This window comes from Teleopsis dalmanni, chromosome 1 (genome assembly GCF_002237135.1).
Source record: "Teleopsis dalmanni isolate 2A chromosome 1, ASM223713v2, whole genome shotgun sequence".
In the NCBI taxonomy this organism is placed as follows: Eukaryota; Metazoa; Arthropoda; class Insecta; order Diptera; family Diopsidae; genus Teleopsis; species Teleopsis dalmanni.
Genome location: NC_051846.1, coordinates 8,758,788 through 8,786,533, shown reverse-complemented (window position 1 = coordinate 8,786,533; position 27,746 = coordinate 8,758,788). Strand labels below are relative to the sequence as shown.

General features: G+C 29.1%; 1 protein-coding gene across 1 annotated transcript; it reads left to right on the top strand.

Moving 5' to 3' along the window:
* The first annotated feature begins 645 nt into the window (after nucleotides 1-645).
* Nucleotides 646-27,544, top strand: LOC119677039 (protein still life, isoforms C/SIF type 2-like). The gene is made up of 3 exons (XM_038088311.1): nucleotides 646-873; nucleotides 17,408-17,594; nucleotides 27,426-27,544. Exons 1-3 carry the CDS (start codon nucleotides 646-648, stop codon nucleotides 27,542-27,544), a joined length of 534 nt encoding a protein of 177 aa, XP_037944239.1.
* Nucleotides 27,545-27,746: the final 202 nt, after the last annotated feature.

Genomic DNA, 27,746 nt, shown 5'->3' with positions numbered 1-27,746 from the left:
TTGTAAATGACAGCTGAAGTGTACTAAATGCATTTACTATTCATTGCTTTAAATGCGAACTGAGTATGTGAAATATCTATGAATTTGTGTATTTACTTCAATCCCTGCCAAATTTGATTTCATTCAATGCAAATGCAATGATTTGCAAAAGTAAATTTGTGGCTGTCATATTCTATAAGTGTTTGGGTATATGTGGATAAGCACGTATTTCCTACCAGTCAAACGATGCTATTTAACATGACATTTTTTAGTTATAATGTATTTGAGCTTTTCTTGTTAAATACAAGAACGACTTCTGTTACTTTTCTGCGAAAAAGAAGGAGAATATTTTTTAAATTTTATTGAATTTGAAAAAATTTCTCTGAAATCTGTGTTTGCCACTTTTTAAGCTTCATTTCTTATATAAACTTTTCATTTTATTTTTTATTTTTTTGTCAACATTAAAATTTTTTTATAACATTTTACTTGCAACTGTCGTATTGTCGTATACCTTGCCCTGCCTTGCCATATACCTTCAAACTTTATTTTTTTAAACTTATATCTACTATATGCATTTTCTGCTCCTACTTCTGTTCTGTGTTCTGTGTATGAATATTTTTGTCTAATTTTCTGCATTTTTCTTTCCAATCGAAAAACTTTTTCCAGATGAATTCACGTGACGAACCGGAAAAAACATTCAAAGTTGCAATGCCTGAAAATGCTTACTCGACTGTTTATCTACGTGACGCAATGTCTGTTGAGGAGTTTCTTGCGAGTGCATGTGCTCGTCGCAACCTAAATCCAATGGAACATTTTGTACGTGTTAAGAAACGACGTGACATGGAGGATCACAATTATTTTGTGCCACATCGTAATGATTTGATTGAAAATTATGTAAGTACGAAAATATATTAAAATTATTATAAATTACTCAATTCTGAAGAAAATCCAATGTAAGATGTTGGTAGATAGACATAGTGAAACTGATGGAACAATATCTTTCTCTTATACTGAATCTTAGATGAAAGCATCTGCGATATATTGTTATTTGAAGAAAGATTTACTTACACACAATAAGATTCTGATAGCACGAAATGCATAGTAAATTAATTGAATCCAAATAATTTAGTTAATTTAATTTATTTTAAATTGGCAATATTAAATAATGAATATAGTTACATGAAAGAACTAAGCCAGCATTGAAAATGTTATCTCAATACACGACTCAACTACATTCTCTAGCTACAGTAGTTGACGGTTGTCAGTGTAGTTTAATTGTATGAAAATACAATATGAAATACAATAACCTACGACTGTAGCTAAGCTACTTACGTGTATCGTCAGTTAGTACATTGTATCCAACTAAGCTCTATTCGTATCAATTATGAAGTATATATATATATATATATATTCACTCCACTCACACAAATAATAAAACTAATGCTAGAATATTTATCTAAAGGTATAATGAAAGCAATTGCAATATTTTTCTGTTGTAGGAAACATTTATTTAAATGATATAAATATGGCACATATAAAAACCTTTTGCCACAGAAACTTTTACAGAAACTGTAATGATCCTCTTAACTCTCACATTGTAATACTCAATGTGCTTGCTAACAAACCCAAAAAGGCAAAAAGATGAAAAATATAGAATGAAAGAATTTCACAGAGATAGTAGAAAAAAAAACGGAGAGATAGTCCAAACATCATTCTAGAAAATGTGTATATATTATCAGGTCATATAATGAATTGAGTTAAATGGCGCGAAGACTGTGGGGTCCAAACTTATTATTTTAACTGCAATATAATGTATTAGAATATAGTTCGTAGTAATTATATTTATATTATATTATGTTAGATTTTATTTATTATTATAATATAATATTTATATATAATTATGATATATATTAATATTATATTTATTTATGATACTTCTATTATCACCATTAATCCTTTAGTTTGAACTTAATTTCTTGATTATAATAATACTAATGCAAAAACTGACAGACTTACGAACACCGCATTATCAAATCTCACAATGGTTACAGACTCCTCGTGGAGGTGTGCAGATCTGAGGTCAATTATTGCTTAGTCTGATGAAGTGATAAACAATAATCCAATCAAGGCGTAAAGAGCGGTTTTGAAAATACCTCAAGTTAAGCAAGAGGAAAATCGCTCAAGTGCACTAGCGCAAATAGCTTCAACATAATAAATATAACTGTATGGAAAAGTAAGAAAAAACCAAAAAACTGGGTTTTAATTCTGAATTGGATACTAATATGATGAGTGATCTATGAACATTCACTGATATGAACATTTGGCATAAACTCAAGTATATCTCGTCTACTACTATTTTATTGAGTGCAATATATATTCAAATGCAATAAAAAGTATTACTTAATAAAGATCATAAGTAATTGTTTTGTTTACCTCAAATTTGCATATATAATATATATATCGCAACAATATGTACAATTTCTTACTACTACTTAAACTTTTAACTATTTGTTAAATTGAGATCAATTTCTATTCAATAAGAATGCAACTTAACCACAAACGGTGTATGAACTATCAACACCTCAATTTGGAACAATGCAACATAAAATGCTCCCTAAGTTCAATGCTTGACCCTGTACTCCCGTGAAAATAAGCAGCAAATAAAACACATAACACGTATATGGGAAAGGAATAGTGCTGAAACAGTATTCCACACGAACAATTTTCTGTTCATTGTCACGTAGTCTGCAAATTAAATGTTCGCCACAGCTTGAATTCGTGGCAAATAGCTGGGAATTACAATCCTAGGCAACGTACCAACCAACCACCAACCAAATAGAGCAATGGAAGCAATAACATTCGTTTGGAAGACAACTTAAGGTTGCTACAAAAGTTTTGAATTTGTGTTGGTTAACTTTGGCAAGAGAAGAAATATTTTTTGATATCTTTCCACATGTGGTAAGGTAACAGATACTTTCAAAAAGAAAAAAAATTACTTCATTTCTTATATGAACACCAATGAAATAAAAACAAAAACTATTCACCTTTTTGCAATTAAGTAAAGTTATTGCTATGTCATTTTCAGTTATCCACAGCGAAGCTACGATTACTTTTTTAAGGCTATAGATAAAGTTTTACCTGAGCTAACAGATGCTTCTGACACTTGACCTTTAAAATATTGTGCCCAGAAAATATTAAATTCATAAATTTTGAAATATTTCTTAATGCTGTCACTTAAATTCGTTTTAATTTTAAAACCATATTATAATTGCTATTTACCTGATCGATCAGCGTTTAAAGTTCACCTTCTGACATGAAAACCATTGCTTTTATTGCATTTAATTGTTTTTCACTCCACAATTGATTTGTGGTAAGACTTTCATATACAGTTGTGCCACCTAAATGCTTTGTGGCTTTTTAATTGATATTTTATTATTGGCTTTAAATTATCACAATAAATTTTCATAATTTTTATTCAATTTGAAAAAACTATTTATAAAAAATTTAATATTCATTTCACGACTGAACAATGAAACAGTTTATTCAAAAGCAATCAATTAACTAATGAGTTAAATACATAAAGATTGGGTGACATGTTTTCATTTTAAAATTATATACTCTATTAAAACCACTTTCATTTTATTATCAACAATATTCCTATTAAGCAATTAAATATTTATTTTCTTTTGACTTCAACACCAACATTGTAATATAGCTAATCTCTAAAAAGCTTCAAAAAGATCCTTAGTACTGGCTGCGATTTCTTGACTCAAATTAATTTTATATCAGAGATCGTATCGTTTAATCTTACAAATAAGAATAGAATATCTGAAGAAATCAAATCATTTTAGTTGAATTTGAATGGACTGATTTTATGTCACGAATGTAGAGTTTTTTTAATAAAATTTCAATACAACATTAATTATTATAGTTTTATTTTCAATAACCCACAAATATTTATTCCCATGTAATAAAGACCAATTGTGGATGGCAATCCATTATGGCACTATACATAATATTGACAGAAGAACACTTTCTTCTTCTTCTTCACTTGAAAAATGTCGTACTTCAAATGCATTTGTGTATAATAGGACCTATATAATATAAGCTATTAAAGTTTATATAATATAAGCTATCAATCTAAATGGAAAGCAATATATATGAAATCATCTGCATATCAAAATGTAGATGATTGTAGAAATGTAGAAGATTGATGAGGTCTCATGAGGTCAAGAATGATGCTCATCATTACCTCAATTTTTCAATGTTAACCGACTTCCCTGATGCGGAATGCCTAAAACTTCACAAGTTATTATTTTATGTTAACGATTAGTTTAGTTTAATCTATAATCAACCTACTAAATTGTTTTCCAGGGTATAGTATAACTTGTCGTCATCAGATTTTGAAGTGTAATTTTGGTATGAGTTTTACTCAACAGATATTTGAAATATTTCCAACCATTATATATACATTCAATTTAAAATTTTGTTTTTTAATTGATGATCTTAGTAAATTTTTTTAAAATTAATTTATAAATCAAAATTCTTTTTGAAATATTATACTAGCTTAATCGCAAACTCTATCATCCGTAAAATTTAAATGCTGCCATAAATTATCATCAAATATTTGTTTAAAAAGACATATAGTACATTTTTTTTTTCTTTTTGAAAACTAAAGTTTGAAATGTTTAAAATTTATTATTTTAAAATTGTATCTACTCATGCTGAAGAAAGACGAACTTTCCTCTAATTGTGTAGAAAAAAAATCAAAGTTCAAATAGAAAAGTTTTCTGCTGATTATGCTATATATGAGTTTCACATTTTCTACTTCATATAAAGTAGACCTGATAGTCTTGTTATGTACCTACTCCGTTCATGAGTGCTTGGTTAATGCTCAAATTATATGAAATGACAGTGCATGCAGCAACTATTGTTACAAACAAATTTCACTGATAAAATGCAGTGGAGCTGAAAACAAAGTCAACGTGATTTTCCTATTTAGTTGTTCTGATACAAATAATAGAATTTCATTTCACTCCTGCCACGGAACTGAATACAAGACAGGTAGGAACCAAGGAGGCGAGTAGGTAGGCAAGCAGACAAGCAGACAAGCAGATATGGAAAGATATAAATGCAAGCTGGTGTGTCTTAACCGTGTCGTTAGTGCCAAGAACGCCTTTGTTACTAACTTAACATAAACTACGACAATGCCACGCACAGCTGCACAAAATAGAAAGTTTGATAGAATCTTAATTTCCATGCCGCCAACGCTGATGTCACAGCGCTGTTGTCTTTTGTCACTAACACTGCTCCTCATATTGAAGACGTAGCCAGGACTTGCGGCTGTTGCACAAGCCTTATTAGTTGTTAGTAAACATGGTGACAACAGGTAAATTCCCTCACATACAACATTTTTGTTGCTTATATGACTTTTGCGGTTTCCGTTAACATGGCCTGACAGTTTAGGTGAGAAATTTCTTGTTTCAGTGTGAAGCCTGCCTGCAGGTAACATAAAACTACCGCAAATCACAATCACTGATGCAAATGGCAGCTACCAGTGACACTGCCACTGCCACTGCCACTGCTACGCCTTAGAGTCACATTAAACTTTTTCATTATATGCAAACGAAATGAGTTACTTCAGTTGTGCTATGTAATCATTGTCTCCCGCCTTGTGGTTTTGTTGGAACGTCAACAGCATTCATAGGAGTATACATGTGAATATGATTCTGTGGGTTCTAAACACATAATGGATTACTGTACTTTCTAACTCAATTAATGACTTAATTTAATAGTTTGCAATCGACAGTCCTAGAGCTTTAAAATATTTTTAAATTGGTTTTTAATTACACAGAAACCAATTTAAATTTGCAGTGTATCTATTTGAGAATAATTGCAATTTTAATTTTGGAAAATGTCTTACATTTAATTTTCTGTAAATTCAAATTAATGTTTCATTATTTTTAAACTTAATATTTAACTTACAGACGAAGATAATAATTTATTAGGAATACTTAAAGCCAATAAAATTTTAAAAATAATATAGTTACTAATGTGTTGAGAGAAGACTACTAATTTTCAAGTAATATTTATTATTGAAAACCAAATCCAAATATTTCTGATAACTTATCTATCAACTGTGCTATTGGAGCATTTAATACTACTATATCTTTTTATAAACCATGAAGAGTTCACTATATGCCAACGTAAGTCCCAAGCTTCGTTCGTCACTACAGGTTCAATATGAATTACAATGAGAAATTAAGCAATTATTAACAAAAAGAGGGCATAGATAAAGCAACTGAACAATTATTATTAGCATTTTCGATTAGTAAATCTGGCTACACTCTAAATTTACTCTTAATCTGTCAAATTTTGTTGCCTCATCGAACATTTTCAGAGTAATCTAACATTTTTGTAGTATTTTAAAGTCGGTTTTGTTTTCTAAGAATTTCAGCTTTTATTTCAATCATTAGTTTTAATATCTATACGTATTTCGACAAATTCGCTTTTGCCTTCATTTGGAGAATTCCATATATTATAATTAAAAATTAAAAAAAAAGTGTTATAGTAGTTGCATTAGATTTTATAAATATACATATCGAATCAACTCACCTTCTCTTTGTCAAATCATATAAAACAGCTGTTAGTTTCAGAGTAATCTTGCTACTCTAGCAAAATATTTAGATTGTTATAAATTAATTTCGAGTGTTAAATATTTTGTTCGTGTTTTATCAATCTAAAATGAAAATTACTCTAAAAGTAAGTCTTGATTGAAAAAATTGCATGAGATCTAGTTCATATCAAATAAAGAATGAAGACCCTTAAAAATTTCCAGTTTGAAGAATTTGCTGAGCTACAGTAATATTATTTTTATGATTTATTAATAAAAATCGATCGTTTACTAGAGGTGCTTGAAGACGCTAATGAAAATCTGGCACTAGTAATATCACTGCAGTTCTCAAGTCTACGTACTTCCCTATTATTTTTTTTCAAATTTTTTAAAATAATAACATAAATGTAATAATAATTATCACATAAAAATTTTAATTATGTAGTGATATTAAAAATAGGTATCAATTACAGCATTAGTGTATTAGCTTTAAAAATTATGTTTTTAATCGGTTAACCAAAATCTTTGTTAGCTGTATTATGTTGCATTTACATCTTTAATGATATTTTTTCACTTATTGCACGAAGAAATCATCTCAGCATATTAAAGGATAGTTCCAGATACTTCTATATACCTATATATACATTTACATATTTAAATTTTTACACTAAAAATTATTTTTTCATTAATTTAATTATTTCTTCGTTTAATTTCGTATAAATGAATGTAATAAAAAACTTTGAAAACTTTTCTATAACTTTAACACTTTTAAATATACTTGTTTCCCAACCTCTATTAACTTTGAAATTAAGAAATTGCTTTCACTTTAACTACGAAACACATAAAAATGTAGTTAAAAACACAATTAAAACGATTAAATTTGATATTGCTGCAGGGTATCAATCCGAAAGCACTTAAAACTTATCCCTGATATGTAAAACATGGAAGCAAAATATTTTAATACATTTTTAACGTTCTGGTCAGAACATTCTGGTCTTTAAAGTTTTTCGCATAGTTATCTGCGATTGAACTTTTATCAAATACTCTACCATCCTTAACCTTTTACAATGCGATTTCAACAGCTTCAAAAATAAGACAATAAAAACATGAAAAAATTAAAATAAAAATGTAAAAAAGTTGCAAGGAAAACAAAACACAGATACTTAAATTAAGACTACTCCTTTTTAATGTGTCAGGTACCACAAAAAGGCACCATTTCCTCTTTTGCTTTTTTTATTTATTTTTTTTGTTTGTCTATTTACCTAAACGTTTATTTGCTCCAGGATCGCAGAGCAAAAATAGTTTCCCTGCCACTTTGACTCCACACCAAACAGTGCCACAAAATGTTGCACTTAGCCAGTGAAATTGTTACTAACAATTTTATAAACGTAAACAAAGTTATTTGCATAGCGAGCAGTCAATAAATCAGTAGAACTACAAGACACACTCGAGAAGGATACTCAGCAGTAAGCAGTAAGCAGTAAACAGTAAGCAGTAAGCAGCAAGGATACATAAGGAGTAAAAGTTTGTAGCGCGGATCCTTTTACTACTCAAATGACGATAACACAACTTTAAATTGCAAAAGTATTTGTTTTTATTATGAACGGAGGTTTCCTAGTTTTTCCAGTAGACAATTTTAAACTTACTTAAAACTTAAATGGGTTTTGTTATGGTTATGAAGCTAGATTTAGGGGCCTACCTGTTTGTAAATATTTTCTAAAACTTTTCAAGAAAACATTACGGGCGAGTGTAAGTATGTTTGGCTTAAATAATGTTCCCAGTTTTGTAACTAAATCAGATACAAAACATTAGAAGTTTTCGACATCAATCAAAGAGTAAAAACCAAACACATAAATATGTGGTGGTAGGATTATTAAGTATAAAATAAATGGTTGTAAACCTATTTTATGAAAGACAATATCCTTGCAAAATACAATGTAATAAAATTTCTAGTGATTATGTACCCAATTTTTATCATAAAATGATTTTATTTATTATTTTTAAATTCCATTAAATCATTTAAATGTTTAAAAGTTAAAAAATATTTCTTTTCCTTAATGGATATATAAATTAAAGTTAAGCTAATAAATAAATATGAAGTAAGTTTCTCAGTTATATTAATAAATTACACAGACATACATATATCGTTTGATATATAGTTTAAGCTATGAAATGTTTTAATTTGTTTTTTAAAGTTCTTCAAATTCATATTATGAAATAATTTTATTTCATAAGTTTCTTATAAATTTATTCACAAGCTAACAAAACTTAATATAATGTTTTTATTATACAAAAATGGATTCATATTAATATAACAGATTTAAATTGAAAACAGATTTATTGAACGAAAACTCATATAAAAAAAACTTTGACAAACTAATTGACTTATGTGACCCCTGGAACCAAAGCTAGAAAATAATAAAAATCGCTTTAATAAGTAATGTCACTGTGTTCGAAAAATACAACAGCCAGTCCAGCAGTTTTATTTTTTTTTATTAACTTTCGCCCTATATAACACTTGATTTTGTATATATCAAGAGGAATCGAAATATAATTTTTATTCCCAATATACAAATCCAAAAAGGCTAAAAAGACTTCATTTCATCCTTGCAATTAAAACTAACATCATTAACACATAGAGACATAAATAAACACTGGACTCAAGTTATAGATAGTTATACCACACTTTATGGAATCGTCTCCATTTTCAGCCATGCAACATTAAATAAATTAAGAATTAAATTAGTTGAGAAGAATTCAACAAATAACAGTAACGAAATTCCCGTCCTTCTTTACTTGGCCCAAACCAGATCAATTTTTAGCTTTGTTAAAATAGCATAGATATTTTAGAATTACTTTTCCGAATACAATCCGATAAATTTATAAAGATGATTGCTTTTATGATTTTTATCTCTTCCACGATTATTTTTAGCATTTGAAAGCGTTTATCTTCAGCTGCAATTTGACATTTGTATCTAGGGACTCCAGTAAATCGAAGTGTTTCCTACCAAAGTGCAACTGCCAAATTATTGCCAATCAAAATGCAATTGCTTCAAAAGAGCCTCTTACGGTTTTATGTACTCGTTATATGTTTATACGGAAAGAAGGAAGGATGAAAGATTGAAGGACTTAAACTGTGCAATAAGTTTGCTTCCTTAGAGTTATTTTTCACTCTCTTGTGTTATTGTTGGCAATCGACTTTTACGCGTTCATCTAAGCTCAAAAATGATTCTTTTTATTGTAAAATTTATTATCTCTTTTGTTTGCTATATAGGAATATGTGATAATATCTTTATTCAGTATTTCATATTAAACTTATTTACTAACAAAGAGTTTAAATCGCAAGCAACAGTAAGATTTACAAATGTGACGCAAAACCGTCTTAAATTTTTCACGGATTAACTAAGAAAAAAGGATTGGAGTTATACGTACACGTATAAGAATTTCATTTAAAATGGGCAAAACTGATTTTAAATGTCGAAATTTTTAATCTTAAAGTTTCAAAAATGTATTTAAGTTATCATTTAAGTATAATACTTTGATTCAGAAAGAGCGAATATCTTCCGTACGAAGTAAATGATATTAAGATATTTAGTAACTGCTCTTATTGCTCCAAATGCAGTTTTCTGTTTGAAACCCAATCAGTGTTTTGTTTTAGTTTTATTTGGCAAGTTTCCCCACCGATCACGATTACAAGCGGATGTCATCTGATTGGACATTAGTAAACTTCGTGAGGTCTCATATGATCTGCGTTGCTGCCAGTTTCCTTCTGTTATCTGAAGAGTTTTCCTAGCAGATTTCTCTTGGACTAGTTGACCAATGTCCTGAGCTTTTCTTTATGTTAAAAAATTGTACCATTTGTTTAAATTTTCGGCATATACTTATCCGACCCACTACAAATGTAGCAACATTTATATGTTTTGGACACAGCATTTTTCATGGAAAGTAGTGGACATAAAGAAAAAGTGCTAACAACTTGATTATAAAGTTGTTGAAATCGGTTTCGATCTCATTTTTGTGTGTATAAATCCTAAAAACCAAAACCGATTTCAAAATATTTTCGACGTAACAATTCAAAGAATTTAAAACAAAATTACATATGAAATTGTTGTTCAAGAAAAAACAAACGCTGGACAGATGTACAACTTTTTATCCGTTTTTTTATCATTGATCTATTTTTACCAAAACTTTTTCATTTGGGTTTAAGTTTTGAATAAAAATTTTCTATATTAAAAGAAATATTGAATAGGTTTTGTAATGAGTTTTCAATTTTCACCAGGTAATTACAGGTCTTGTTGATACTACCGAAAAATCATTTTTGTCAATAGAATCCCCTTCTCCTTTGTACTTATTGAGTAACTTAATTTACTTAAAACTAAATAACAAAGTTCCTTCAAACAATTTTGCATAACATATATCGATAGAATATAATTTTCAACAGAACTTTACAAAATTTTCCGAAGAGTTTAAATTTGTTCTTCACAATAAAGTGGTATTTTTTTTTTGAATTTTCATTTTGAATATTAATTTATTGCTATTTGAACCAGAAATTTTGCTGAACTTCCACAAAGTTCGTTAGTAACGGGCAGCCAATAAAGTGCAACTAAATTAATTTCCTCTGATAACAACTTAAAAGTGGATACCAACTAAATCCGTAGCTAAGGAGTAAACTTTAAGCTGCGTATGGGACTTGTGAAGTCACTGGTGTGGCAGTATCTCTTAGCAACTTAAACAGTTTTCAACAATTTTATTTAATAAAACCACATGAAAATGAAAATGCACGAAGTGTTGAAACCAAGTTAATGTGCAACAAACTAAATTACCAAAGCAAGACCTTGCATGTTAAAAATACACAATAAAATATCTTTTCCAAAAAAAAGGCACAAATTTTATGGCAGTGTATGAGTATGTGCGTTGCTCAGGGTACTCAAATCATAAGCTTACACTTATTATCCTTGTAACAAGCTTAAAAAAACAGCAGGAGTCACTATGGATATTATTCTGTTCCATCCATAAATTTTTTCTCTCAACTCACTATCTGCGTTAGAAAATTCTGCTGTTTATCTAACACTTGTAAGCTGTTATTAAAAACAATTTTTCGTATGATTTTTCCTCGCTTTTCTCGCTTCTCTGCAAAATATTCGTTTGTGGTTGTAATGTCCGTTTTTTGTATCTGCAGACAGCAGCATTGAAATGTTGTCGCGTTAAAAAACAATATCCTTGCGAAGGAAAAAGATATGGAAAAAATTTAAAAAATTACTTTGCACAGTTGGCAGCATTAGTACGCAATTTTTTTTTACAATATTATCACAAATTTTTCATTTTTTTTCTTTTTTATATAAATATAAACGAAATTTTTTCACATCTCATTTTCCTTATGTTTCCCCGGTTTTAGATTCATTCTAATTTTTTTAACCGTTGCATCAGCATTTAGATTGTGTAATTTATTTTCTGTTTTTCTTATAGATTTCCACTTTTTTAATGTACTTCGCTGCCTGCAAACGCGGTTCTTTTCGGATTTTCTGCAGTTATTTATAAACCTGTTGTTTTCCCTTTACTTTACCAGTAAATTAAAACTGTTGTTGTTACTATTTTACCGGAATTTTTGTTGTATTCTGACTTATTAACTGTCAGTTACTGAAACTGAAAAGTGAGTTAATTACTTTACCGTACTTTGTGAACATAACATTTTCCTTGCACACTCCACAAAATCATTTTGTAGAAGAATGTCTAAAAATAAAAAGGATATCCTTAGAATAAACGAGACGTGATTCTTCTCCACAATTGCAAATTTTTATACTTAGCATCACGCAGGAGTGACACCTTAATTTGTTTGAATAAGTAATGTAACACAAAAGTATCAAATACATTCATTTAGTTAAATAACGAATGTGTTTACATTATTATAAATGCCAATGCAATCGAATGATAATTAACATTTGTAATTGATATGCATTAAAGCATTCAAAAAGAAAACGTAAGACACATACAAGGTAAGGTTCAAAGTAAACTGCTGAAAAAGACCTCAAGATTAACATATACCATTGAACATTGGTTTTCTAACTATAAACATAACCTAACAGATATTGATGACGCATCACATCTACATACTTAACATATTTATTTTCCAGCGACTATCTACTGTTCGCAGATCTTTAAACAATGCTGAAGGAAAAGAACAATTGTTTAATGATAAAGTCATTGCCGAAACAAGCACCTTTTTCAAACCAAATATTGCATAAATCTTACCATAAGATTGGTATCCAAATGTTAGAAGAAGTCTACCATAAAAGCCTCGTGACTTTTTAGTCAATGTTTTATTATATTAGATTAGATTCTTCACAGATGGACTATCCAAAGTTCGAATAAAAGCACAATTAATACATTTAAAGTAGTAATCTTTACAGTAGTTACTTTAATAGCTCCTTGTACGTATATTTGCAATAAATGAATAGACTGATCATATTTTAGATCACTTCAAGCAATTTTTTCAAAAAGTCATATGACAAAAGCTCACATCAGTGATACTTTTCTTCTGGTCATGACCAGAAAAACATTTTATGCAGACAGTCAAATCTTAATAGTCAATCTCATGCTTTTAATACTACTTTGATACATTTTAGTTGTTCTTTAATTGTACTTAAAAGATAATATTTTTTTAAACGTAAATGGATGTGTTCAAATTTATTATAATTTGTTGCTAAAAAGCAAAAATCGTAACGTTTCTTAATAAGCAACTTAGTTGTGATTACTTAACAAGATTCAAAAAGCCATAATGATGTGAATGATAGGCGAAGTTTCTGTCTTGCTCCTCATGTCGATAGAAAAACACCAATTTCATATTTTACATGACCATGACTGCCTGCATAGCATAGTCTTAACTACACAGTGATTCCTACTTCGTTAAAAGGGGACGATTATAATCCTTTTTCAAGAAGTAGTTGAGTTCTAAACCACTGTTGTAGTTTTTGATAACAAAGAATTAGAACAATTAGTGAATTGTTATAGTGGTGATGAATTCCATAGGCTCAATCAAGTTCTTCGCACTATTCTGATGTCGCATTCTCGTCACCAAGTCCTTGTTCGGATTCTTCAGTTATTCCTGTTTGAAAACTCCTTTAGCACGTATAATAGTTTATAATGAATATGTCTAAAATTTGTCTGAAACTCTTTATAATTTAAGTGCTAGCGGATTCTCAGAGTGCTCTGAATTATACTTACCATGTGGATCGGGTTATGCACATTAACTATTTTGATTCTAATTAAAAGACTGCGATTTCATTCTGTGGATTGTGATGCCAACAATTGAATTTTCTTTGAAATTTTTAAATTGCGTCTACATTCCTAACTACTAACAAAGTTGCTGTTTACCTAGTACAGTTAAGTAAAAAGCATATTTAACTAAGGACTTTATGACAAATTTAATATTGAAACTGTTAAGTATTTATTGCTTTGTAAGTAACAATTCTATGTAATTCTTCCTGGTATTTATATAAAATCAAACTATTCATATTTTGATATTTTAAAAGAGTAAATAATCTTCTGCTTTAGATAATTTATAAAACTATTTCCAAATTTATTATGATTATATCATTAGTACCTCATGCATTAAATTTTAAATTTCTGATATTAAATAAGATTTGATTTAATATTAAAATTGTTCTCTTATTTATGTTAATAAATAAAAGTAAACACAAATATTTTTTTAATAAATTCAAACTTTTCTGAAACGAATTTAATTGGTTTTTAAAAATATTATTAGAAATATTATTAGAAATATTTTTAAATTAAAATAAATTTTTCAAAGGACAGTAATCCTGCATCAATTCAACCGCAAGTATTCATTTATTAAAAACTTCATAAATGAACTATAATATTTTTTTTGGAAATATTGCATTTAGTCAAATTGTCATTTCCATCAATCAGCATTAATTTGTTTTGCATAATATTTATATTTATATTTAAATAAATATTTATTTGGTTATATTTGGAATAAACATAAATGAATAAAAAATTGGAATCATAAAGCCATGACTTGACAAATGAATGCATTTTTTATAAAAGAATTTATGATGATGACTAACCTAATGCGAATTACAAAATATTTATACGAGTATACACTATACATACATATATATATATATATAAAAATGTATATGAATTTGATGTGAGTTGTTGATTATAACAGACAAAGAAAAACAATATGTAATAATTTTATTCTGAAAAATAGATAAAATTCGCAAATAAACTTGACATAAGCAAAATGTCTGCAAGCAATTTAACTTTACGTATATTTGGCGTGCGTTGGTATGTGAAGACGTTCCAGTATCTCAAACTGAGTTCCTTGTAATCAATCATATTTAATGAGTAAAGCAGAACTGTAAATATGTTGTTTTGTTTATATTTTGATTTAAAATACTGTTTTCTGCATTTGTATCATTTGGCTTCATAAGAGTAGATTTCATTTAAATTTGTCCGTCTGACTGACTGGCTGCTGCCTGCTGCCTACCGCCTGCCGCCTGCATATGGGAAATATATCTACGTTCTGGTATATGCAAATTTATTACGATTTTATTTATGTTTCATTGCCAAAAAAAGCCGCAAAACGGTTTTAATGCTTTTATGACATCAACAATGCCAACAACAAAAATAATAACAAGGATAAGATACATTTTTTCAGTTCAATGACATGGGGAGGAGCATCACTTTTGGAAGGATTTTGCTTTAACGTTTTTCCGGTAGCATATATCAAAACTTTTTGAAAAATAAAAGACATTATTTTTTGGTAATATTTGGAGTTCCGAATGTCTTCTCTTTTTTAAGATAATAGCTTTTAAAGTTTTAAAGGTTTGTAATTATAAATTTCATATATTAAAGGATATTTTTTAAAGTTTAATACAAGAAATATTTTTCCACAATTGTGGTTAAATTAGTCATATTGTATTTTCAATTTTAAACATTTTAGTTATTGCTAAAAACTCTTTAAAAGAATAAATAATTGCAATAATAATAATAATATAGTAATTATTAAATAATTATAATATTATTAATAATTACTATTGCAATAAAAAGAGCTGTTTCTTTTACAAAATACTTTATATAGTTATGTTCGTATTTAATTTGTTAATTAAAATTTCGTGAATAACCACGAAGCTTATGAGGAATACACTAATTAATCAGTGAGATGTGTGGCACTCTGCAGAAACCCCCAAGCTATCAAAGAGTAAAAGTGCCCAGATGTACTAACTTGGAAAAGTTTCAACATAATAATAATCTAATGTATTCAAAAATTGTTTCATAAATAAATTATGTAAAATATATTTAATTACTTAATATATTTTCTTACTTAACATATCCTTCTATATCGGGGCAGCTTTTCAGCTAACATATAATATTAAAGTTTTTGTTTTTAATCAGAGTCTCATATAAATATCTTAAATATGTAAGTATTTAACTTTCATAAAATAAAATACTTTTAAAACTGCTAAAAGACATACTAAGAAATCTTAGAATAGATCCGATCAAAAAATACATATAGGACAGAGCACTGAACCTATATGCGAAAACCGACAGGCTGCCCTGCTTAGCACTATCTAATCTAATCTCAGAGTAATCACTAACCGCACGGGAAGGTACGCAGATCTTAGAGCAGACATTGAATAATCACGAAGCTTATAAGGAATACACAAATTAAATAGTGAGATGGGTGGGACTCTGCAGAAACCCCCCAGCTATCAAAGATTAAAAGTGCCCAAATGCACTAACTCGGAAAATGCTCAACATAATAAGTAACTGTTTAGTTGTGGTTTTTTTAATAAATGCATAAGATGTATTTAATTACTTTTCTATTTAATATAAGGTAATAAATTCTATCTTAATCCTTGCAACTTTTCTGCTAATATTTTAAGTAATAATTTTTCATTTACTTTGGTCTCTTATAGAAACACTTTTCATAATTCTAATTTCCTTCCTTAAAATCTCTGCCATAACTTTCAAAAATAATTTCGTTTTTCTCTTCCTTCTTTCAGCATCCTTACTTCAATATTTGGTTTTGTTGTTTTTAATTATTTTTTAAAAAAATAAAATTATTTAAAAAAATACATGAAATCAACTTAAAGCCGTGTTGACAACGTTAATCCGCTTCATCTTAATTTTGTTGACAACAAACTCTTATTAAGAACACAAAAAAAAACCAAAAAAAAAAAAAAATAACTAAATAAATAAAAGAAGCTTCATCATTTTGATTAAAACGCTTTTTGTATTATAAATAAATTGAAATTTAATTTCATTTATTTTTTTTTTTTTTTGTATCTTTTTGTTCCTTGCAAAAATCTGCTTAACAGTTTACGTCACCACCCTCAGAGCCTAAAGCTCTTTTGAACTGTAATTGGTTTTCTGTACTTTTTTAAATGGCAATTTCCGCTACAAACACTTGTTTGCAATTAGAATGAAGTGAAGGAGGAAATTGATTCATATGAAAACGAAAACGAAAACGAAAACTGTGTAAATTTCTTCCTTTTCCCTTCGTCGTTTATCAGAAAATCGTAGTTGATTTTCCTTTAAATATTACATAAGTTCAATGAACATTTCCAAGTAAACAACTTGTTTGTAATTGTCCTGTAAGCGTTGTGGAGCAGATGTCAGCGGTGAGAATGTTGCTGTCATATCACAAATGCATACAAAATGCACTTGCATTCCAAATGTTAAATAAAATTCAATGTATAAGATTTTTTTACTGTTAAGAATTTTTTTTATTCTTTTTTTCTTTTTTTCGTAGTAAACTTAACTTAAGCACATCACTTTTATACATTTCAGTTGCATAATCATGAATTCGTTGAAGTCTGCATGAAAATTCTTTACCAAGTCGAACTGCAACGCACAACACTCGAGCAAATGTGGGGCTTTTCCGTGGAAGCAGAACTTATTGAGAACGCAGAACGACAGGATGAGTTGTGCTGTTATGTCAGTCGTGTCGAGGATAAGAGTGTGGCAATGCATAATGGTGAGTGAAATATTACTTTTTATTTATTTAACAAAGAATTTGCGTTTTCAACGCAACACAATCAGTACAATGAAACGACAACGACAACAACAACAACAACAACAACAACAACAACAGCAGCAGAAGCAGCAGCAAATTTATGTTGGATAAAATATTAAGTATGAAAATGTTGACAAGCTCCAAGTGTGACGTATAAAATTAAAAAACAAAAAACTCACCATTTTTCACGGATTGCATGAAATGCAATTTGTCCTTCCTGAACTTATTATCGTGTAAAAATTGAATTAATGCGATAGATATAACAATCATGGCAGCACTGTGCGTACATAACGTATATATTCATGAGTATCTGGAAATGTGCTTAATGCAATTATGTAAAAATATTTCGATAAACACAAAAAATTGTTGCTCGTAAATTGAATTCGAGAGATACAAGCACAAACCTGCATAACAAAATAAAATATTTTTTATATGACACGACAACACATTTGTACTTGTACAGCAATGAGATATATGTACACATACCATATATATAATATATAACTTCTCGAACTTATCTGCTTTAATCATAGGGATTTAAAATTATTGCTGACAATAATATGATTATCACCTGCACAAATACTTGACTCAACTGAATATACAGTCAACAACATATTGTCCGTTTAAGTAGTTTTATTGGCAACTCAGTAAAGATAAAAGCTCTTATTGTGCAGATATTTTTAATTATTTTGAAGTGCTACTGAAAAATACTGCCTAGCCGAAAACCCTCAAATTTAGTCATAATTAAAGAAAAACATTATTAATTAATTTCAACTTTTACGATCCTTAAAGGTTGGAATGACATACTTTATATAAAAAATTTGTATATGAAAGAATAATGTTCTGTCATTGAGTCTCCATTTAATTATGTGCTATTAAGGTTATACAGACTGGTGTGTTGCACTAGGGACAACAGACAGCTCTGAGGTTGTGGTAATATACAATAACATTCAAACTTAATGTATCCTGACAAACAATTTAACAGGGGACAGACCAAATGCAATTCGAACATTTATTCCAAGAAAATGATAATTCCAAGAATTGTGCATCGCACGTAAAAACACATCAAGTACATAGCCCAACTGGTGAAGCAAAAAGTTATCGAGGCATTTAATAATAATTATGTACAGAAAATTTATTAAAATTATATATAGAATTCATATTCTACAGTTTCATTGCAAGTATATTTAGCGGCCTTATTAATAATTAATCTACTTAATAATAACAAAATATTCTGTAGAATACACTTGTCCTGGGGACTGTTTAACGCTGACGTTCCATAATAGACTCTCTTAACCGAATCCGTTGCTTTAAGTAACAGCAATTAATTGATTATACTGATTACGATCTATTTATACATTTCAAACACGAATACTCCAGAAAAAGATGTTCAGTTTAAATGAAAAAATATCTCAGAAACAGAAATAGAGAAATTGTTGTATAAAAAAATACAAGAAATTCACATGAACTTTTAAATAAATATATTAGTATGAAGGAAAATTAATTCGTCAATCTATCACAAGATAATATATATTTATATCAATCAAACAAAAATTATTTGAGAAAGAAACTGGAACCTAAGATCACCGTATCACAAACAGCAATGAGAGTGCATCTGATCCATTTTGATTTCACATTTTGGATATTCTACAACCACTTGAAAATGTTGATGGTGGCTAATAGTTGGTTGATTTCAGAACTAGAAACCCTGTGGAGAATAAAAACCCTTACGTTTACTGTTACTTAACAGTTAATCAGGTATCTACTTTTTAGCTACTACCAAATACTATTTATCTGATAAGAAATGGTTAAGAGAAATTAGCTTCACATTTTCATATAGCAAGTGTTTTGTATAAATTGTTATTATTCTAGAGATTTTCATCAAAATTAATCTTATGAAGACTCAATTTCCTAATTTGGAGTATCTCGGCTAAATCGTCGAAACTAATTTAAAATTTCAAATATACAATAATACTACTTAGACTAGTAAAAAATGTAATAAACTGGAACAAACATAATTTTCGGTTCAATAAAATTTCCTCATCAAGTCAATGACTGCGTGGACTGTATCCACAGAACTAAGTTGTCTCAAATGTAAATATGTAAAGTAAGAAAATAATTTTTATAAAAACCTGACAGTGAACTTGTGAAAGTTTTCATGCAATTGAAGAGAAAATACTTCAATGTTTTGAAGTCATCAAACTGTTGAGGACCATCACATAGCCGATGGGTGCCATTATAGATCCAACAATAATACAACGAGAATGTATTTGTGACTTGACACTTATGCTTTGAAAGAAAAAAGTGCACAAAATCTTTGATTAAGTTAAAATTTAAAATTAATACAACTAATATATGAGAATTTTAAAATATGGTATAGATATATGATTTGAATTACAATGAAACAATCTTGAAAATTGTAGTCCAAACACAAATGAATTTTATTACAGTAAGACCCTACTTAACGCGTAGGATTTTTTCCATTAAAATGGAGCGTACTGCGAAAAGCGCTAAACGAGACTATCTTAACATGTAAATAATAGGGTTCCCTTTGCTTTTCTTCGAAATCACTACTGTCAATACTTTTGTTTTTTTTCTTACGCTATTAATTCCTTAGGCTCATCATTAGAAAGACTAGCTACGGTGTATTGAACTATTTTTTCGATGTTTTCCACATTTACCTCATCTAAACCCGTTTGTTTCGCTAATTCCTCTATGTCTTCCATTATTTCATCCATATCCAATGTCTACGGCTCTTACTGGCCAAATGCTCTTCAATACTCTTTTTAAAGATCTTTCTGTTATCTCATTTCAAAAAATTGTTTATGTTTACTACAGCATTCATGATATCGTAGTTTTTCCAAAATTCTCTTATTGATTATTTCCCTTTTCCGTCAGATTTTTCAAACATCTACTTAAATGTTCGGGTTGAAATAAAAGAGCGGTAAACGAAATAGCATTAAGCGGGGTCTTACTGTATATGTGTTCAAATTGAGATAAGTATACTGCCACCAGGAACAAAATTATTTCCTCAATTGCGATTTTTGTGCCAGAAATACTCTTACCTTTTCCGCATTAAACTCAAAAAAAAAAACTCATGCATAAAAATAATGTATATGATTTCTATATAATTTTTTCTTCTTCATTTAATTAAATGCATTTCAACATTTTTATACATTTTTTACCATATAATTTTTTTTAATTAAAAAAAATTTGGATAACATAAGAGGATTAAGAATTACTTTTTATTGTTATTTACAATTTTAAACACAATTTTAAAAATTTGTTTGTATTTCAACAATGAGAAGCTTGTTATGTTTTTAAATTTTTTGCCAATTATTTGCGTTCATGATAGCTTTTTGATGTTATCAGCTTATCATTACATTTATGAAATAAAAAGTAAATATTCCTTTAGTTTTTAATTAATACCAATTCCTTTTTTTTCTTCCAACAAAAAAAAAGTTTCCTTTGTATTCACTCCATAATTTTGAATATAATTAATACTTCTCCGAGCTGTGATTACACTAATAACTTCCAATGACTATAGTGACACAAAGGATACCTAATAAGTAGAAAAAAGTTGAAATAACAATCACGATATAAATATTTTTTTTTTTGTAAAAGATTAAAACTATTTGAACAAATAAAAAACTTTATTAAAATTAATTAAAATTTTGTATAAACTTATATAAAAAATGCTATTTAAAATACTTTATATGTATGTGGTTTAAAGTTTTGCATTTTATTCTCATTTTACTATGCTATTAAATGTATAGGAATCCTAGTCTACACATAGTGGGTACATAATCCATTTTACTAGATAAAAGCTTCAAAGTGAACTCTAATTGCGGTAAATACATACTTATTATTGTACTTATAAACAGTAGTTAAAAGTCAACATACATTTATCTAATAGTATTTATTGGAAGGTAGCAAATATTGTTTGTCGATACAAATAAAACCAGCAAAAGAACCAAATAGTAAGATAAATATTACTCATATTATATATAGAATTTTACAATTATCAGAAATATTTCTTATTTACACAAAGTATTTCTAAAAATTAACAATTTAAATGTTTTACTTTAATTTTCAATACTTGAATAGAATTAAAAATGCTTAATGCTCTGCACAAATATAATTTCAATTTCAACAAATTTAATGTAGTTAAGTAAGATATTAGAACTTCCTTCCGAAGTCCATTAAAGTTTATAAAACTCTTTTACTATTATAATAGAAAATTACAAAATTTAATTAAAATTTAAATTGAAGTACAAACTTTATATAATAAAGAAATCAAGAAAAAAGTATTAATGAACTTTGCAAGTCCAAATTATATTAACGTTTCGGCTGTGTTGTGTCACATTTGCGGTAATTGAAATGATTGTTACCTAAAAAACGTCTTATAAATATAAGCACGTGATAATAAACACTGATATATTTATATTTCATTTTAGCTGGATTTGATTCGATTATTGAAAACTATTTCTTCGTAAAGATTACTTCAAGAATGTTCATATTAAAATATAACGCATAAGGTTATTTGTTACACAAATTTATTGCCACAAATTTATTCGTTTACATTTGAGTGGGTGTTCAGACGTCCAGTCCCCCAATTGGCACATTCAAGCTCCACCACCCTCATGAACACACCATACTGTTTTATAAGTGTTTATAGGCATAGTGTTTATAAACCCATACCCTCAGTGCATCGCCAATGCATTCGGGCATATCAAATGTTCTAGCTCCACACATTGCAAAAACTTCCAATCGTATAGATATTAACAAGGTAACTTGTTTATGTTTGACGTAAACATTTGATCATTAGAACCACAGAAGACTAGCCCTAAATAGTAAAGAAGAAAGTGATTTTTCAACAAAGTAATGCGTTATATTTTCTAAATCTGGCCTTTACTGATTACGACAAATTTACAAAACCCAAAAAATGTTAGGCTTCGAAGAAAAAACCTGACGAGAACAATGAAAATATTACTGAAAAAGAGCTCTATTTTGTTGGTCTTAACATATTCAAGTATAAAAAGCAGAAGGAAATAAAAGGTCTTAAAATAAATGTATTAGACTTGACAGTCATAAGAAATGAATAGCTAGGAATAATTTTATTTGACTTTAAAAAGAATATAATGACGAATAATGTCAGGGATCTCTCAGAGTACTCAGAATTTCGAGTTACTAACTTCGTAGCCGAGTATAGTAATAGTGCAAAATCGAAATAAAAAATTTGAGCCCATTAGTCTAAATTATGAGTGCCCTAATATGGTTTCATGTTGTATGCAGTGGCAGTGCAGAGTTAGGAGATATATCTCTCTTGACAATATAATAACATTTACAGAAAAACATTGTAAAAAATGTATTTTCTATACTCTATCTATTTCCACTTCTTGACGCAATCCTGGCTACGTCACTAGGTGATTAATAGCACAAATGCAATAACATTCTCACATCATGTTTAAAGTTTTTACTACTTTTGATTTAGTTCATCTGTTACTACAAAATAGTGGGTTAAAGCATATTAAATACTTTAATTTTATAAGACTTTTTTATACAGTATGTAAGTCATGAGATGTATGACATATTCTACACTTAAAACTTAAATTTTATGTGTTATTATTTTCTTTATTTTTTGTTATATCCACCCTTAGTTAAAGTTAATAATTCATTCAGTAAAAGTAAAGTACATTTTACCTTTGGTCAGTGCAGCTAGTACTAATTTCTTCCGCATAATGCTTCTGTACTCCTGCTTCAGATAGGTAGATGTAAGCCATAAGTCAAGTACTGAACCATATACGTCAATCGCTTTTTGAATAAAGGAATTTTTCTGATTGAAGTAAAATACAATAAAAGAAGTGCTTTTACTTCTGCCTGAAAGCTAACAAAGGAATTAAACTGATTTCAGTAACGGATAACAAACTGTGGAATAAAACTTAACGAGCCAATTTAAAAGTTCCAGTAATAAAATTTTTGCTTAGTAATTTTTTCATATTTTTTTTTCAATTTAATGCCCCGCATTTAATCATGTTAAATCCTTTCTTTGCCCCTTTATTTTGTCCTCTTTGTACTGCACACAAAACTTGTATATGTAAAAGTGATGCATAAAAAAATCTTTTTTTCCACATTGAAACAAAGGACACTTTTATTAATCCTTTTGCTGTATGAAAATTATTATTGTCAATTTGGCACAAAATTTTATGCCAATTTATTTTATTTTCCATTTACACATACCATATGTATGAACTCTATAAACACAAGGACACAAGGATATGTACTTCTAATGAAATAAGAATGCGTTTTTATTGTCAGTTCTTTTTCCTGCAAAGTGAAAGAGTTTATTTTTTTATATATTTTTAATTTTCTTTTGACTGGAAAAATGCTAAATTACACATAATTTTTTCATTTCGCAATTTTCTTTTTATCTTTAATAATCATTTATAACATTCTTAAAAATTCGTGTTTTTAAATTAATATGGGAACATGGGGAGAAATGAAGAAAAGTAAACTGCTACGTGCCTTGTGTTAATATGAAAGTAGGTGTCTCTGTGTTAAGCGGCAACTAATTTAACACACATCCGCCACATTTTCCGTTTTCCGCTCAAGTTTTTGACAGTTAACGCTTTTATACTGCAAGGACTGTGCTTTATTGAAGGATTTCAGCACTGCTTTTTCACGTCAAGTTGAAACAGCACCGAAATTTCAAGAAAATTAAGTCAACGAAGTATGTACATGCATATATATGTACCTAAGAGTTTATAAGCCCGACTGTGTTTTATGAAATATATTAAAATGTACATAAAATAAAGATGTTATATTTTATACATTTGCTCAGTAATTGAATGTCTTTGAGCTGCAATTTAAGACCACTGACAGATTAAAAATTCAACATTTTAAACGTTCCACACTGCGTATGAGTAATATTTTTACGCATTTTCTTTATTGTGTATGGAAATAAGCTTAAAAGCCTTCTGCACAACAGAATTAAAGAAAAAAATTTTTTAGTCTTTTGCTAGGTTTAATAAAACTGCATTCTCCTTCATGACCCAGCATAAATTTCGTATTTACTGCATTGCAGTAGTAGCCAATACACATGCCGAAAATTACTTAAAATTTTAAAGTGCAAGTGTAAGTATCTCATTGCGTTCTCATATAGATTTTCCTACAAATTAGTTTCATATACCACATAAACATGCAATACATGCCATGCACGTTACGCTACTGCTCTTATTGGTCTTAGGTTGATTCCTGGTAGAGACGTATTTCCACACATCTGCACTGAAATTCCATACTGAAAATAATTGGAATTAAAATTGAATTTTCTTTTGCGCACATTGCATTTCGCAAATAAGCAGCATTAAAAATCGTATGCAAAAGTTGCATATGCAATCCAATACGTTGCAAACAATATTCGTATCCTCGTACGACTCACCAGCTGTTGACGTGCCAATGGAGTGTAAACTGCCATTGCCACATATGAGATATATTGTATCATATATTAGCAACCGAAAGATTATTAAAACAGTTTCTATTTGTACTTGCCGGAAAGCTTAATTTTGCCTCATCTATGTCTTTTATCATTAATTCAACAGAAACTTTGCTCAATTTATATTGGAATAGTGTTACGCATACATGCATGCATTAGCCAGAAACACAAATAACATACGTTTTGAATTCAACTCTTAGTTGCTCATATATCGGAAATATATCAAATTTAATATATATGAGTAAATATTACCAAACCATGTGTAATTACTAGATTTTTAATTTGTATTTACAAAGTAGCTTTTAGTTTTAAGTAGTAAATTTACAGGTTATAAAATACTATTAGTAAATGTTTAAATGCACATAAACCCTTTTGGGGTAGTATTAGAATGGTTCTCATATTACGCATACTGAGTTTCGTTTGTAATAGACTTTTAATTTTCAGCCATATTGATTATTGAGCAGAAAATCATCACTACCTGAAAAACTTTTAAACGCAACATTCTGTACCTCTAGATTGCATTTACCTTTAAATACTTTTCGCTTTCATGTCAAAAACTTTTATAAACTTCTTCACTCGCTTTAAAAAGTGAAGTGATTTGAAGTGGCACTACAGAAAGAAAGTCAACTGCTATTTTTATTTTACATAAAAGAATCAGGCTCAGAAATATGATCTCAAGTTTTCATTACACATAGCGCTAAATAAATACTTAATACAACCCATATAACCCACATAACCTCCTTGCCACTGATATGTCGCGCACTAAAATTTACTACTTGAGATTTCCTTTGTTGTTTTACTTTAAATTTTATTTTCACAATTTTTTTTATTTTGTCACTTTAAATCAACTTAAGCTGACATTTGCATTTAATGCGTCAACAAAATGTCAAGTAGTTATAAAATTTCTACCGAAATACTTGAGCGTATTTAGCATTGTAAGCGTGTGATGCTTTCGGTGACGTTTTCATAATGCAAATGAAAAAAGAAAAAATTAAGAAGGTAGCACATCAAAGACCCAGTACCAGAATCAGGAGTTATACTAAGAGCCACTGCTGTTGTTGGTGTTGGTGATACTTGTCATACAAGCACGCGTATGCAATGTCCTCAGGGAACTGATGAACCTGAATGGTTGTGAATTGGAAACGCCATTAAACACGTGAAGTTTTCTTTTATAAACGCAGTATCTCAGCCTCGTACATTGCAAAGTTTTTGCATGCAATGCAAATTTAAGTAAAAAACACTGAGCGGGGTTGACTTTACTTGAGTTGACTTCACTTAAGTTAACTTGACTTGACTTCAATTGAATTGCGCTGAATTGAGTTGAATTCAGTTTAGTTAATTCAGTGCAAAAGAAAAGCGCAAACATCCCTGTCCTAATATTTACTAGAGCGGAAATGTGTATATAGGGTGAAAAAATAAAAAAATAGAGGGAGAATAACTGAAGATGAACTTTTAAATTTGAAGTATAAAAATCTTCATGTGCACTTAAAGTCTACTCAGTAACATATATACACTTTCCATAAAGGAAAAAACTTCACACGTTAATAAAGCAAATTTCATCTCTTAAATCACAATGTTCCTATGTACAATATATACTACACATACTTTGAATTCTTGCTCAACAAATTCCATATACCACAATGAATCATAACTACACGGCCGTTCGTTATTTGTTGTTTTCAATACAGTTTTGAGTCGCTTGTTGTGTCTATAAGAAATCATAGCACTATCTTTACACACAAAAGTCAAAGATATTAGTTTGCTATAGCAATACCAACAATAGAGTACCAGATGCAGTTATCTGCATGCACCAGTCAAACCGCTGCTTACTTATGCGCCAGGCACGAAAATCTTGCATTATTGCACCACAAAAAGGACAATGGAGTTATAGTTTCACACATGCTTACAACTTGTATAAGTCCCAGTGCTGGCTGTCATTTTGTCCATGTCATAATATACGTTATTGTATTCCAAAATCCCCCATTCAACAGTTCCATTCGTGAATACTTGCTCGCTTTGGTTTAGAATCATTTTTTCCTTATGTGCACACTTGTCAATTCTTTGACTGCGCCTTCTGCACCTGTGCACTTACTAAACCATCTACAAATGGCATAGTTTTGTGCACATATGTGCGCTTGTTATTTTCAAAAAATATAATTGTGTTGATTGTGAATTGTGAATTGCGAATTGTGTGTTTACGATATTTTTATGCCACAAATAATAACAATTCTTTTCTTATCTTTTCCATGGTTTACTTGTTTCCGTTTACATTTGACGTACGATGGCACTGTCATTTGCAGGCATCATCAAGGGAGATGAGATAATGGTGATCAATGGCGCAATTGTATCCGATCTGGATATGATGTATCTTGAAAGTGTCCTACAGGAGGAGCAATCATTGAGCATGATGATGCGGTAAGTACTATTATTATATTTACTTTTTATACATAAATGCATTTTGTAAGGAATTTATGTTTTATTGTGTGCATTATCATACAGTAAGTATCACAGCTTAGCTGACATACATTCGTAGTACATAAATTGCATTTAAAATATTTTAATTGCTTTTTAAAGCAACAAAGACATTACTTAACTGTCTTGTAGAAAATACTAAACTTTTT

Coding starts and splice junctions, on each gene's coding strand:
- LOC119677039 (XM_038088311.1), top strand. CDS start 646: ATGAATTCACGTGACGAACCGGAAAAAACATTCAAAGTTGCAATGCCT. Junction 874..17,407: donor ATGATTTGATTGAAAATTAT/GTAAGTACGAAA, acceptor TATACATTTCAG/TTGCATAATCATGAATTCGT. Junction 17,595..27,425: donor GAGTGTGGCAATGCATAATG/GTGAGTGAAATA, acceptor TGTCATTTGCAG/GCATCATCAAGGGAGATGAG.